This window comes from Nycticebus coucang, chromosome 4 (assembly GCF_027406575.1).
Source record: "Nycticebus coucang isolate mNycCou1 chromosome 4, mNycCou1.pri, whole genome shotgun sequence".
Taxonomy (NCBI): Eukaryota; Metazoa; Chordata; class Mammalia; order Primates; family Lorisidae; genus Nycticebus; species Nycticebus coucang.
Window position 1 is genome coordinate 41864807 of NC_069783.1, and position 15998 is coordinate 41880804.

The 15998-nt window shown below is 36.8% G+C and overlaps 1 protein-coding gene across 3 annotated transcripts in view; it reads right to left on the bottom strand.

The window, feature by feature from the left end:
- Positions 1–15998, bottom strand: part of THADA (THADA armadillo repeat containing) — a 372355-nt gene that overhangs the window by 273226 nt on the left and 83131 nt on the right. For all 3 annotated transcript variants that reach the window (XM_053589884.1, XM_053589885.1, XM_053589883.1), the window contains exons 23-25: positions 12706–12838; positions 11032–11145; positions 5424–5546 (exon numbers count right to left, since the gene is read on the bottom strand). In XM_053589884.1, coding sequence (XP_053445859.1) covers positions 5424–5546; positions 11032–11145; positions 12706–12838 — 370 coding nt within the window. The remainder of the gene's footprint in view (positions 1–5423; positions 5547–11031; positions 11146–12705; positions 12839–15998) is intronic.

Consider the following 15998-nt stretch of genomic DNA (forward strand, 5'->3'; position numbering starts at 1 on the left):
CATGAGAAGACAAGAGAAGAAACAGTGCTTCTAGTAGTCCATACAACACCTTGAATGAATTAGAAAAAACAGTACCTCTTCCTCTAGGTTAACGAAGCCCCATGCAGAAGTATACAGCATGAGAGCACCGCTAGGTTTCAGCACTACACAGCCCACAGCCTGGCACCTTTGTGGCAACCTCACAATTACCAGAGTGCCTAGATACAGTGCCAGCAAAGACACCGAGTCATATGAAAGTTCTACTGAGTAAAACTGAAAGGGTCTTTTTGTTACTTTCCTCTGAAACCCATTGCATGCTTCAAGTGAACCAGAGTTGGCCTGCAGGAAGCAAGGTAAAAATAGATAAGATACAAATATAAAAACCCAGTGTGGGTCTTAAAGACCCAAAATGGCATACTCAGCGGAGCTCCCACAGAAAGGCTGACTGTCCTACAATGAGTATGCAGGAAACGATCAGTAGGTAGCCCATGGTCACTGAACATAATGAAGAGAGATGAATGATATTTTAAACAAAACTGCCCAGAAAACTCTCAGGTTTCGTATATATAAATCTATAAATTACTTTCCACTATCTAAATTTTTAACTTAACTAGTTTCATCTCCAAAAGACATGTCAAAGACTATCACTTCTCACCACCTCTACTGATACTTCTCCATTCTGAGTCACCATCAGCTTTTGGCAGAACTATGATAGTCGCTTTCTGACTGTTCTTCCTCCTTCACTCTTGCCCCCTTACAATCAAGTCCCCAACTATACTACATCAATCAGATCCCATCACTCCCCTGCTGCTAACCTTTTTTATGCAGGGTTTTTCAACAGCAGTAGCACTCATTTTTTCAAACCCCAACTATACCCAGGGACGCTCCGCCTCATCCAGCCATGTCCAGACTTAGCTGAGAAGCTATATCACTGGGAATGGAAACTAGCTTCCCTAGCAGCTGCCAAAGGGTTGTGCCAATACCTGCCCAAGTTGTGTTAATGCCCCAGGGAGGAACTTTGACCAGTAAGACAGAAGATCAGACTGCTCTTTTTCTTACATTCCTGTTGCTTTGTGCTTAAATTGCTCAATAAAACAAAAACCCTAGGTCTTCAGCTCTATTTTCTAAGAAAACAGGGCCAAAATCCTACAAGGTAAATAAAATCTACCTTCTCTGTATTCCTGTAACACCCAAAATTTGCCTCTATAGTACCACACATTCTGGAGTCACAGATAATAGTTGTATGTCCTTAGGCAAAATTATTTCACCTCTCTGAGCCTTATTTCCCATATCATTAAAATGAGGGGAATAATAGGAGCTACCTGAATAATGGAATCTACTAAGATAATGTAATGTACACGATGCTAAGTACATGAAAAATACTTAATAAGACTGTCATTTTTCATTATTATGATTATTTATCCTTGTATTTCTAGTGCTTAATACATGCCTAATGCCTAATATGTTTACATAATACATTTTCCCTGTATTTTAAAAATGATTACTAGGTGGCAAAGACTGAATGATCTGAATGGCCTCAATACCAAAGACTGAGGAAACTGTAAAAACAACTTAAACATAAACATTTCTGGAAAATGTTTCTTTACTGCAAATTAAAATTAAGTTCATTTTAAATGCATGTTTTTAGGCAAAAGTACATCTGTAGCCAGCATCAGGCATAGATACATGCCTCAAAGGAGAGGCACAAAGCAAGTTTCTGTAAATCCAATCATATTTCACCCGCACTTAGGACAAAAATCACCCTTTAGATCATTTTAACAGGGAAAGCTATGTTTTTGTAAAAGAAGACTTCTTTCTATCCATTGATTAAGTTAATTTAAGTTTTAATTTTTTGGTCTATCTTAGATTATGTTTTTATAAGGAAGGAAACATAATTATCACTAGTAAAGTAACAGGACTGATCATTATAGCAATAATGTTTATTTTCTCCAATAAAGCAAACTCAACAGAAACAAAAGATTCCTTCATAATTAGTGTTAAAAGGAAGATCCCAAGAAATAAAATTATTAGAATTATAAAATTAGAAATAAAGTATAAGCACTTACATAATTTAGACAGCCTTGTGAATATGTGCACATATGGGTATTATTCACAGATGATAAAGCCCACACATAAAAAAAATGTGATATGCTAATGATTATATCTGTACAGTAATTTAACAGGTGACTTTTACTGTTCATTATACTTTACTTCCAAAATTTCTTTAGTGTACAGTACTACTGTTTAATATCTCAAAAATGCTCTTTAGAAAATGCATCATTCATTTCTGATACTTTCAGAGCTTTGCTAAAAAGTTGGAAAAATCACCAGGTTTCACTTTCTGAAAGGCTTTCATAAAAAATATTTCTTGGTTAATCTGGAATTAATAGCTTAAGAAAAATACTGAAACTCTGGCAATCAGCATTACCATCTCTAGTTTTCCTGATAGTCGAGCCACATTCCTGCCTCTCTGACTCTACTGACCATATACAGGTATTGCTCTGCTTCTTGTAAATGCAAAAGGTAAACACTGTGTCCTCAAGAGCAGTTATACAACACTCCTAGACAGAATTCCAGATGTGTTTATCTCTTACAGGAAGATACATGTTTTCCAGGCAAAAGTTCACAACCTTGATGATTCTTCTTTACACTAGGAGTGTGTGACTTTGGCTCCACTGCTCTATACTGACTCTCAATTAGCCATTTATCACACAGGTATGAAAAGGTTTGTGCAGCTCACTAATCAGAAAGCCTGCCTTTCTAGTAAATATTAGAATGTACTAAAGTCTAGCATCTTTTCTCCTCTCTCTTCACCAGGTTTTTATTGTCTTAAAGCCACATTGCAAGCATTTATAAACCATAGCTTATTCTCCTTATTGTAGAACACAATGACATGGTGTTTCTCCTAGGAATTATGAAAAAAAACTTTTTTTACTTTTTTTTTAATTAAGTCAAATACATCAAATACATAGATCATGAATATATTTATGCATATGTGGGGTACAATGTGCTGATTTTTTTTATACAATCTGACGCGGTTAGATCAAACCAATCAATATAGCTTTCACCTCATTTACTTGATTATTGTGCTAAGCCATTTACATTCTACACTTGACAGATTTGACTTGTACCCTTATCATAATGCTCCATAAGTGTGGTCCCACCCTTTACCCTCCCTCTGTCAAACCTCCCTCCTCCCCTCCCTTCCCACTCCATTTCTCTCCTTCATCCTGGGCTATAGTTGTGTTCCATCTTTCATAAGAAAGTGTGAGTAGATATGAGTAGGTTTCATAGAAGTACTGGGTATCCTGGATACTTTTTCCTCCATTCTTGAGACACTTTACTCAGGAGAATATGTTCCAGATCCCTCCATGTAAACATAAAAGAGGTAAAGGCTCCAGGCTCCATCTCTTTTTCTTAAATCCAACAACCATACTAGATATTGCCAACTACTTTTTAAAGTTTTGAATCACAAGGTTTCTCTGAACAGTGATCATACCACGAAAGAAAATGTGAGAAAAAGAAAAATGTGTATTTAACCTCCTCCACCTTAATGTTTTGTGAATGTTCGTTTTGTGCAGAGTGTATTTGTAGCACTCATTCAACACACAGCATCCAAAAGGCAGACACATTTACAATACTAAGAGTTGTTCCGCTTCCAGATCAGCATCACTAATCATCAAAGAAAAACAAATCTAAACCAGAATGAGGCAATACCTCACACCCATCAAAGATGACTATTATCAAAAAAATGAAAAATAACAAGTATTAGAAAGATGTAAAGAAATTGGAATCCATGTGCACTGGTGATAGGAGTATAAAATTGTGCTGTTGTGGAAAACAGTTTGTTGGTTCCTTAAAAAGTTAAAGAACTACCAGGCGGCGCCTGTGGCTCAGTGAGCAGGGCGCCGGCCCCATATACCGAGGGTGGTGGGTTCAAACCCGGCCCCAGCCAAACTGCAACAAAAAAATAGCCGGGCGTTGTGGCGGGTGCCTGTAGTCCCAGCTACTCGGGAGGCTGAGGCAGGAGAATCGCCTAAGCCCAGGAGTTGGAGGTTGCTGTGAGCTGTGTGATGCCACGGCACTCTACTGAAGGGCAATAAAGTGAGACTCTGTCACTACCAAAAAAAAAAAGTTAAAGAACTACCATATGATATACCCAAAAGAACTGAAAACGAAGATTCAGATAACTTGTAGACCAATAATCACGGCACCATTTATTTCCAATAGCCAAAAAGTGGAAACAACCTAAATGTCAATCAACAGGTGAATGGATAAAGAAAATGCAGTCCATACATACAATGGAATATTATTTAGCTTTATAAAAAGTAATGAAATTCTGATAGATGCTGCAAGGTAAATAAACCCTGAAGACATTATGTTAAATTGCATAAACCAACAATAAAATAACAAATACTGTATGACTCCATTTATAGGCGGTATTAGAAAAGGCAAATTCGTAGAGACAAAGTAGAACAGAGATTACCCAGGCTGAGGGAAAAGAAGATGGGGGGTTGGTATTTAATGAGTACAGAACTAGTTGGAATGATCAAAAGTACTGAAAATGGGCTCGGCATCTGTAGCAAAGTGGTTACCACGCCAGCCACATACACCGAGGCTGGTGAGTTCGAACCCGGCCCAGGCCAGCTAAACAACAATGACATCTGCAACAAAAAATAGCTGGGCATTGTGGTGAGCGCCTGTAGTCCCTGCTACTTGGGAGGCTAAGGCAAGAAAATTGCTTAAGCCCAAGAGCTGCAGGTTGCTGTGAGCTGTGACACCACGGCACTGTACCGAGGGCGACATAGTGACACTCTGTCTCAAAAAAAAAAAAAAAAAAGGGCGTGCCTGTGGCTCAAGGAGTAGGGCGCCAGTCCCATATGCTGGAGGTGGTGGGTTCAAACCCAGCCCCGGCCGAAAAAAAAAAAGTTCTGACAATGCATAATGGTGATCAATGTTATGAAGGTACTTGATGCTACTAAACTGTGTACTCTCAAAAATGGTTAAAATGATAAATTAAAAAGATATTAACTTTTTAAACAAAAATAATAACAATGTTCTGTGGATTTATACATAAAAGTAAAATGTGTAACAATAACAGCACAAAGATCAGAGATTGGGAGGAGAGAAGTACACTATTACTATGTTCTTATGCTTTAAGTAAATGGCATAGTATCATTTGAGGACATACTGTGATAAATTAAAGATATACTAAAACCTTAAAATAATCACAAAAGTAAGAAAACAAAGAGTTAGGGCTAGTAAGCCAACAAATGAAATAAAGTATAAGCACAAAATGTAGCTTGATCCAGGATTTATCCTTTAGAGAAACTTGCTGATAAAATACAATGTATATTTTTTATCATCCAATAAAATGTTAAGTTTATTAAAACCAACTGAAAAACATAACAAAGTCAATGAAAATAAATAGCAAAGGCACTTACTGCCCAGATTGGGGATGTAAAACCCAGAATTGCAGCCTTAGCTCCATCAGCAACGTAAGGAATAATATTTTCTCCCAGACGGGTATCTCTGAACAAGGCTCTAAGGATATTTAAAGCATGAACCTAGAAGAAAAATTCAAAATTAGTTGGGGTTGAAAATCATGAAAATTTTAAATCTGTACATTTCCAACAGCACAGCCTCAAAGGAAAAAATTACTGAATTACAAGAAGAAATAGGCAATCCATAAGTGAAATGTCCGATTTAATAAAATATATATATACTTGAATAATTGATAAATTGTTAAAAGTTGGTAAGATGTGAATAATGCAATAAAAAAGCTTGATCCAATGGACATAGGCAGAATCGTGCAGCACCTTACAAACAGACACAACACATTCTTTTTCATTCATTTTATTTTATTTTATTGGAGATAAGTGTTGCTAGGCTAGAGTACACGGGCATCATAATAGCTCACTGTAACTCCTGGGCTCAAGCGATCCTCCCGCCTCAGCCTCTCCAGGAGCTGAGATTACAGGTGCCCACAATAGTGCCATGCTAATTTTTTTCTTTTTCTATATTTGGTAGAGAAAGGGTCTCAATCTTCCTCAGGCTGTTCTTGAACTCCTAAGTTCAAGCAATATTCTTGTCTCAGCCTCCCAGAGTGCTAGAATTATATGCATGATCCATGACAAGCAGACAACACAGTCTTTTCAAGCACACATGAAACATTTATTTTTTAAAATGACCTCAAACCTAGCCACATATAAGTCTCAACATATACTAAATAATTAATAACTTACAAGCTATGCTGTGATCACAGAGGAATTAAGTTAGAAATAGCTTATTTAAAAAATACTTTTTAGGCTGGGGCACCCACAGCTCAATGGTTAGAGTGCCAGCCCCATGCACCAGGGGTGACGGGTTCTAACCCAGCCTTGGCCTGCTGAACAAAATAAAGCAAAACACTTTTTAGATCTGGTGTGATAGCTCATTCCTATAATTCTAGCACTCTGGGAGGCCAAGGTAGGAGGACTGCTTGAGCATAAGAGTTCTAGGCCAGCCTGAACAAAAGCGAGACCCCATCTCTACCAAACTAAAAAACTTTGCAGGGTGCTGTAGGGCAGGCCTGTAGTCCCAGCTATTCAGGAAGTTGAGGCAGGAAGATTGCTTTGGGCCCAGGAGTTTGAGGTTGCAGTGAGCTATGATGATACCACTGCATTCTACCAGGGTGACAGTGTGAGACTTGGTCTCAAAAAACATAAATAGGACAGGTGCAGTGGCTCACACTTGTAATCTTAGCATTTTGGGAAGCTGAGGTGGGTAGATTGCTTGAGCTCAGGAGTTCATCAAAACCAGTCTAAACAAGAATGAGACCCCAATTGTACTAAAAACAGAAAAGCTGGTTGGGTGTACTGGTGGATGCCTATAGTCCCAAATACTCAGGAGGCTGAGCAAGAGGATTACTTAAGCCCAAGAGTTTGAGGTTGCTGTGAGCTATCACACTATGACACTTTACCCAGGGCAATAGTGAGACTCTGCCTCAAAAAAAAAAAAAAAAAAATCAATAAATAAATACTTTTTTAAATTGATACATTTTAAAACACTAGCCAAAAAATTGTTTTAATATCTAGAGCTGAACAATAAAGATGCTACATATCAATACTTGGACGATGTATACTTTAAATGCATCTATTTTTAAAAATGACTGAAAATGAATGTGCTAAGTATCAAATGAAGATAATAAAAAGAAAAATAAGGCTCGGCACCTGGGTTCAAGCAGCTAAAGCGCCAACCACATATACCTGAGCTGGTGGATTCAAATCCAGCCCGGGCCGCCAAACAATAATGATGGTTGCAACCAAAAAAAAAGAAAATAGCTTGGCGTTGTGGCGGGCACCTATAGTCCCAGCTACTTGGGAGGCGGAGGCAGGAGAATCGCTTGAGCCCAAGAGTTGGAGGTTGCTGTGAGCTGTAATGCCACGGTACTCTACCCCAGGTGACAGCTTAAAGCTCTGTCTCAAAAAAAAAAAAAAAGAAAAGAAAAGGAAAGAAAAATAAACTCAACACACAGGAAGAAAATAAAAAGAGCAAAAATTTTTAAATAGCAAAGATGCAATTAAGAGCATTAGCAAAACCAAAAGTTGGCTAGATGCAATGGCTCCACACATGTAATCCCAGCACTTTGGAAGACTGAATTGGGAGGCTTGAGGCCAGGAGTTCAAACTCAGCCTGGGTAACATAGTTAAGACCCATCTCCACAAAAAATTTTAACAATTCCCTAGCTGTGGTGGCATACACCTATACTTTTAGCTACTTATAAGGAAAGATTGCTGGAGCTATGATTCCATCACTGCACTCCAGCCCAGATGACAGAGCAAGACATTATCTCAAAAAACAAAAACAATAATAATTTTTTTTTTTTTTTTTTTAGAAAGCTGATTTTTTGACACAGGAACAACCAAGAAAAAAAGAGAAAAGGCACAAATAAGCAATATTATGAATTCCAAAATGAACATGACTAAGATACAGCGGAGAATAAATAAAAATTATTACAAATAATCTTATTCCAATCAATTTGAAAAATTAAGACAAACAAGTAACTTCCTAGAAAATAAAATTTTATCAAAACACGTTTAAGTAGATATCAAAAACCTAGACAGATATTAGCATTAAATAAAGAAAATGAAGAGTTAAAAATCTTCCCAGGCATTAAAAAAAATCCAAACCCAAGAACCACAATGACAAAAAACTGACTCACATGATTTTACAGATGGATTCTACGAACATTCAAAGAACAGATAATCTCAATCTTAAATAAACTGTTAAGAGAAGATTCAGAAATTTATTTTATGAGTCTAGCATAGTCTGGTGATCAAAACAAGGTAAGCATACTGCTCTAGAAAAATGGTAGTATCTACTACAGCTCAATATACACATACCCATTAACAACTCCCAAGCATATACTAAACAGAAATGTACATATATGTTCACCATTAAGGATACACAAGAATGCTTCTAAAAGGCTATTTTAATAACCCCAAATTTAAAACTACCCAAATGTATAAATAAATTGTATACAACTATACAGCAATCAGAATGAATAAAATACAACACGGATGAGTATCATAACAATGCTGACCAAAAGAAACTATATGTAGAGTATGGTTTTACTTAGATAAAATTTTAAAAATAGGTAAAACTAAAACTTAGGTGTTAGAAGTTAGGATAGTAGTTACTCTGGGAGAGAAAGTACTGACTGGAAGAGAGCATGGGAAGGCTTTCAGGTGCTAGATATGTCCTATTTTTTGCTAGTTACACAAGTGTTTTCACTCAATGGAACTATACTGAGGTACACTTATAATTTGTGCACCTCTCTATGTATACTGTCATTTCATTAAAATATACGTGTTTTTAAAAAGGACAGAGACAGCAGGAAAAAGGAAAACCACAGGCTAATCTCACTTATAAACCCAGTGAAAATATGTAAAAAATATTTTTCAAAAAAACATTTTTAAGTGAATCCAGCAATGTATAAAAAAACCCATCATGTCAAAGCTGGTTTCACTCTCACTATGCAGAGATAGTATTAAATTTAAAAATCAAAGTAAGTAATGACATTTGCAAACTCTACAAGAAAACATATATTTAGCTCAAAAAATGCAGGAAAACATTCAATAAAATTCAATTTCCTTTATAAGATAAATAGTAGATTAAAAATTATAGCAAATATCAGAAAAAACAAAAATGCCTGTTTACACAAAACTGTACCATGGGTTTCAACAACAGAAAATAAAAAATTCTTTTTAAAGATTAAGAATTAGAAACATGGCCGGCGCCTGTGTTTCAGTGGGTACGGCACCGGCCCCATATACCAAGGGTGGCAGGTTCGAACCCAACCCTGGTCAAACTGCAAAACAAAAAAATAGCCAGGCGTTGTGGTGGGCACCTATAGTCCCAGCTACTGGGCAGGCTGAAGCAAGAGAATTGCCTAAGCCCAGGAGTTGAAGGTCGCTGTGAGCTGTGATGTCACAGCACTCTACAGAGGGCGATAAAGTGAGACTCTGTCTCTAAAAACAAACGTAACACTCTGGGAACCCAAGGCAGGTGGATAGCCTGAGCAAAAGTGAGACCCCATCTCTAAAAATAGCTCGGCATGGGGCAGGCACCTCTAGTCCCAGCTACTCGGGAGGCTGAGACAAGATCGCTGTGCCCAAGAGTTTGGCGCCATAACATTCCACTCAGGGTGACAAAGTAAGACTGTCTCAAAAAATAAATAAATAAATAAAAATAAAAAGAAGAAAGAAAAGAAAGAAAAAGAATTAGAAAGGTAAAACAAACTTAGCATTAGATAGGGAGGACATGATTATCTACAAAGAAAACACAAAAATTTTAAAGGTAAGTCACAAGGTATATTACAGCAATTTAAGTAAATTGCTGAATATAAGTATAACAACGAAAATTAACTGAATTCATATAACAGTAACATAATTCACAAAAAATTAACATGCTTAGAAATAAATTTCAAAAAGGAGTTTTACAGAAAACTACTTTAAAAATAATGAATGACATTAAGGAACCTCTCAATAAATGAAGAAATAAGCTATGTTTGTGGAAGATTCAATATTAAAAGGGTTCATTTTTCTCAAAAAAATTAATATATTTAAATTCCAACCAAATTTCCAAGAAAAGCTTTTTATTGAACTTAACAAGGCTGATTCTAAAATTTTTATAGGCAAGCAAGGAAATAAGTACAGCCAAGGATAGGAGCGTCCTGATACGAAGTGTTACTGAGGAAGCCCAAACTATACCATGAAGCAGTATGTGACAAGTATTTATTCCCTAGCAGCAGAACAGAGTTGTGAGGAGTGCTTAACTCAACTTCATACATATGGGTAGTTGCTAAAAGGGAATGAATATTAGCTATCTTAAAGTGTAAATATACCAAAAGTTAGATATTACACTTAAAGGAAAGATTCAACTACTAACTTACAATATGTACATTAACTCAAAGAAGCCCACGTGAAATTCTAAACTGACGGCATATTCATTTTTAAATTTTTAAATACGTTAATATTACATAATAAAAGTTGGACGTTTCCACCAGAGTTTTAAAATAGATCATTTTTGATTAATACATAACGAATAAAGCAATGGTTTATTCTATGAGAAAAAAGAAAAACCTATTAAAACAAGCTACAGATATTTGTGCAATCTTCACATATATATAATCTTTGTTTTAATACAGAAAACATTTTTAAAAACTAAGTTCCTTGTTCAGTTATGGTGGCTCACTCCTGTCATCCTAGTACTCTGGAAGGCTGAGGCAGGTGGATAGCCTGAGCTCAGGAGTTTGAGACCCACCTGAGCAAGAGAAGACCCTGTCTCTACTAAAAATAGAAAAAACTAGCTGAGCGTTGTGGTAGGTGCCTGTAGTCCCAGCTACTCAGGGGGCTGAGGCAACAGAATCATTTAAGCCCAAGAGTTTGAGGTCGCTGTGAGGTATGACAACGTGGCAATCTACCTAGGGCAACAGAGTGAGACTTTATCTCAAAAAATAAATAAATAAATACTACCTTCCTAACAAGGTTTGTGTATTTCCATTATTACCTGGGGGACTGTGCTCTGTGAGTCATCTGTGGGCCCAGCCAAAGAAATCAACTCTTTCATAGTTATTTTCAACAAATCCATTTTGCCTTTCTTTGGTTCAGATGCCAATAGTGCCTATGGAAAAACAAGACAAAAATTCACAGAGCTCTTATTTTACATATACTCATTTGCTGCTTCCCTGGATCGATCTTAAAATTTGAAATCCCCTTTATAAAAACATGTGACTATCAAGGTAACTAAGCCATGTGACCATGGGCAAGTAGGTTTTAGCCTTGCCATCCCTGAGATTCTTCATCTGTAAAATTAGATGAAGGGGAAATCACGTTGCCATTAAGGACGCTTCCAGTTTGCTTATTAGTTGTATAATTCTAAGAGGCTGAGAGATGCAACAAAGTCAGTTTTAGTAACACTTTTATCCAATGAGAAAATTCTCTTTATTTAAAAACAAAAACCTTCTAGATTAAATTTCTTGTAAGGATTTTGAGGCTCTCTGAAGATTGGGCAATTAATTAATTCTTCACAGTGGGAGACTAACCAAATCATAGCATTTGAAACCCCACAAGACAAAAAGAAATACTACAAACTTCAAAGGGGCCCTATATTTGAATTTTCCAGGAGGTGCCTATTTACTTTGTTTCTAACACCTTATCAATATCCAATAAACCTAAAAATAGGATATCAAACCACTTCTGGCAATAAAAAGGAATGAATACATACTAAATAAGAACAAACCCTGAACACATCTAAGTGAAAGAAGCCAGACAAAAGATCATATATTATATGATCCCATTTAAATGAAATGTCCAGAATGGGAAAATCTATAGAGATACAGGTTAGTGGTTGTCTATGACATGAAAATAAATATTTTTTGATCAGTAACAATATCTTCATGTGCTAATATGGAGCAATCTTTTAAGGTATAATGTTTGCAAGTGAAGTCAAGTGGCAAATAGTATATATAATACACTTATTTTCATCCATGTTCAAAAGGAAAACATACTCATACACACACATTCTCATATGCAGAGAGGTTCAGGAGTCAGGTAGCCTGGGCTCAAGTCTTACCTCAGTTTTTACTATCTCTGTGGCCTTTGGCAAGTCATTTAATTTTTCTAAACCCCAGTTTCTTTACCTAGAATGTAGGGAAGATAACAGTATCTATTTCATAGGGTTTGGGGAAAGATTTAATGAGGTAATATATGTGAAATAAGAACTAATCACTGTTAGCTACTACTGTGAATATAATTATTTTATGGACATTTAATGAAAAAGTGTAAAAATAAATTGTTAACAATAGTTGCCTACAGAGAGTATTCAGAGTCTTCAGATGAAAGGAAGACCATTTTTTTGCAATTTCATTAAAACAAAGGGCAACATGTGCACTTCCTGGAAATGAGCAAGGGATGTGCCAAAGGGAGGTCTACCTACTTAACACACAGGCAGAAATCTATACCACCCTCTGTTTATATTACAAGATTGACTGCTTAGCGAGTTTGTTCCAAGAAAAGATCTATCACAGGTACACAACGTCCCCACATCAAAACAAAGCCACAAACGCTCTGAAAATACAGAAATGTACCTTACGCAATACGCTTACTCACATGTCAAAAGGGTTAGAACACACTATTATTGAAAGATAAATAAGCAAACAACTATGGTCCTATAGATAAGCACCTGTATGTAGAAAGGAATTCCAGCACTGCGCCTCGTAGCACAGAGTTTAGATGAAGGATCACTGCATTTAATTTCCTCTAAAACACTCCATAACCACTGTTCTGGCAGTTTTTGCAGACTCACATTAGGGCACCTAGAAGGCAATACATAAGCAAACATTTGAAATTATCAACTATTAAAAGGTGAAAGTACAAATGCGAGGGGGTTATCGCTACAATAAACACTGTTCTGGTAATGAGTACACTAAAAGCCCTGACTTAAGCATTCTATTACACAAGATATCCATGTGACAAAAGCATATGTGCCCCTTATTGTTTTGAAATAAAATATATATATATATATGAAATAAAATTTTTTTTTTTTTTTTGTGGTTTTTGGCCGGGGCTGGGTTTGAACCCGCCACCTCCAGCATATGGGACTGGCGCCCTACTCCTTGAGCCACAGGCACTGCCCTGAAATAAAATTTTTTAAAAGGTCAAAGTACAAATTATTAACATACATTAACACTTTTAGAATATAATAAATATCATTACATTGGGAAAGGGGTAAAACTAGAGAATGTTTCACTTACACTTTTCACCTACTTTCCTCTTTATTATGGGTATTATGATCTAATGCTATTAAACGTTCCATTTCTTTTTTTTTTTTTGGTTTTTGGCCAGGGCTAGGTTTGAACCTGCCACCTCCAGCATATGGGACCGGCGCCCTACTCCTTGAGCCACAGGCGCCGCCCAAAACGTTCCATTTCTTACACCTACTTTGTAGTCTGACAATTAAGTTCACAAACTTGCTACTGTGCTCTCACACTCAAAATGTTCTGAAGGGCTGGTCATTGTGGCTCACACTTGTAATCATAGCACTTGGGAAGAAAAGGTGGGAGGATCCCTTGAGGCCAGGAGTTCAAGACTAGCCTGAGCTACATAGCAAGACCACATAGAAAAATCAGGTGAGCATGATGGTGTTTGCTTATAGTACCAGCTACTCAGAAAGCTAAAGCAGAAGGACCACTTGACTCAAGAGTTTGAGGTTTCATTGACGACATGACTGCACTTTAGGCTGGGCAATAAACAAGACCTTGTGTCTCAAAAAAAAAGAAGGATGATCCATAATCCAGTGCTCACAGATGTTTTATAAGACTCAAGATTTCCATCCAAAAGAATATATACCTTTGTAGTTTACTATAATTTATGTTCTATATTTCTGGAGGGTCATACATATTCAAAGAGGATATATTTTAAACTAAATTTTAGTAATCATTCTTCCCTCTCAAAATGCCGTCTAGCACAAATTAAAATTTCAACCAGATCCTGTGAAGAATTAAGAAGGCAAGTTATCTGGGAAGAAGCATAAATATTCTGAGGTTATTTGAACATCACACCAGTGAGTTTCAGTTCTATTACACTATGTTTTATCATAGAGTGCTTAAGAACATTTAATATTTTTTTTAACTTTTAAAATTATGCCTACTTGGCTCAGCACCTATAGCTCATAGGTACTCCAGCCACATATACCAGAGCTGGCAGGTTTGAACCCAGCCCAGGCCTGCCAAACAACAATGACAACTGCAACACACATACACACAAAAAAGGCAGGCATTGTGGCGGGAGGCTGTACTCCTAGCTACTTAGGAGGCTGAGGTAAGAGAATCCCTTAAGCCCAAGAGTTCGAGGTTGCAGTGAGCTGTAAAGCCATGGCACTCTACCGAGGGTGACATAGTAAGATTGTCTCAAGAAAAAAAAAACAAACATTATGCCCTACTAGATTGTATAACATTATCCTAAGAAATAGCAAATTCAGTGTGAGGCAGACATTATTTTAAGAGGAAAGTACCGAGATTTAACTGAAATTAACATATGAAAATTAAAAAATAGTTCATAGGAAATATGCTCTTTCTTAAATTGAGGAAGACATTCTGCACACAAAAAAAAACTTGATTTCCAATTTACAGTGAGAATAAAACTGTGGAGACACATTTGGGATTTTTTTCTTCATCCTAGTTTGGCTAAAACTGACAATTTTAGTTTCTAAGTAAACATTCCAAATAACAATTCAAATTCAACTGTAAAATTCTTTCATATATATATAAGATATGTATATATACACACATACATATACACATATATGAATAGATATACATATGTATATAACATGTATGTGTATATATATACACATACACACACAATATTAGGTTATTAAGGAAGAAATGTCCGACTTCCTTCAGTACTATATTTGACAATTGAGATCTCTCACATTTCACTTTAATACTATTTTTTTCAACTTGTAAAAATACATCCTCATTCTTTCAAATACATGTTTTGGCTTATGATTATCTTTCAAAATTTTTTTTGAAAGCAATTTTTGTGAAACCATGGATAAGTCAAAAATTTGTGTTATTTTTGAGTAAGAGTCACAGAACCAATGCAGTACAGATAGCTCAAATTTTCAATGAAAATTTGGGAAGGATGTGGCTAATGTACAACAGTGGTTTGAGAAGTTCTGTTCCAGTAACTTTAACCTGAGACCAGGATGGATAATGACAAGCTGAAAGATGTGGTGGAAGTGAATCCAAACCTGCTGAAGTAGCAGCAAGGTTTGATGTTACTATTCCAACAAAATTGGACCATTTGAAACAAATCTGCAAGGCAAAGAAGCTGGGTTCTGCATGAATTAAATAAGCACTAGAAAAGAAATCATCTCCAAACTTGCCTTTCTTTGCTGTCCCCACATAAAGGTGAACGATTTCTACATCGTATTGTTATGTGTGATGAAAAATCGATTCTTTTTGACAATCACCAAGCGTTCAGCACAATAGTTAGATAAAGGTGAAGTGCTGAAACACAGTCCAGAATGAATATTCAATAAAAACAACTAATGGTGGGGCAGTGCCTGTGGCTCAAAGGAGTAGGGCGCCAGCCCCATTTGCTGAAGGTGGTGGGTTCAAACCCAGCCCCAGCCAAAAACTGCAAAAAAAAAAAAAAAAAAGACTAATGGTAGGAGGCACCTGTGGCTCAGTGAGTGGGGCGCCGGCCCCATATGCCAAGGGTGGCGGGTTCAAACCCGGCCCCGATCAAACTGCAACAAAAGAATAGCTGGGCATTGTGGCGGGCACCTGTAGTCCCAGCCACACGGGAGGATGAGGCAAGGGAATTGCCTAAGCCCAGGAGTTGGACATTGCTGTGAGCTGTGACACCACAGCACTCTACCAAGGGTGATAAAGTGAGACTCTGTCTCTTAAAAAGAAAATTAATGGGGCAGCGCCTATGGCTCAGCGGGTAGGGCGCCGGCCCCATATG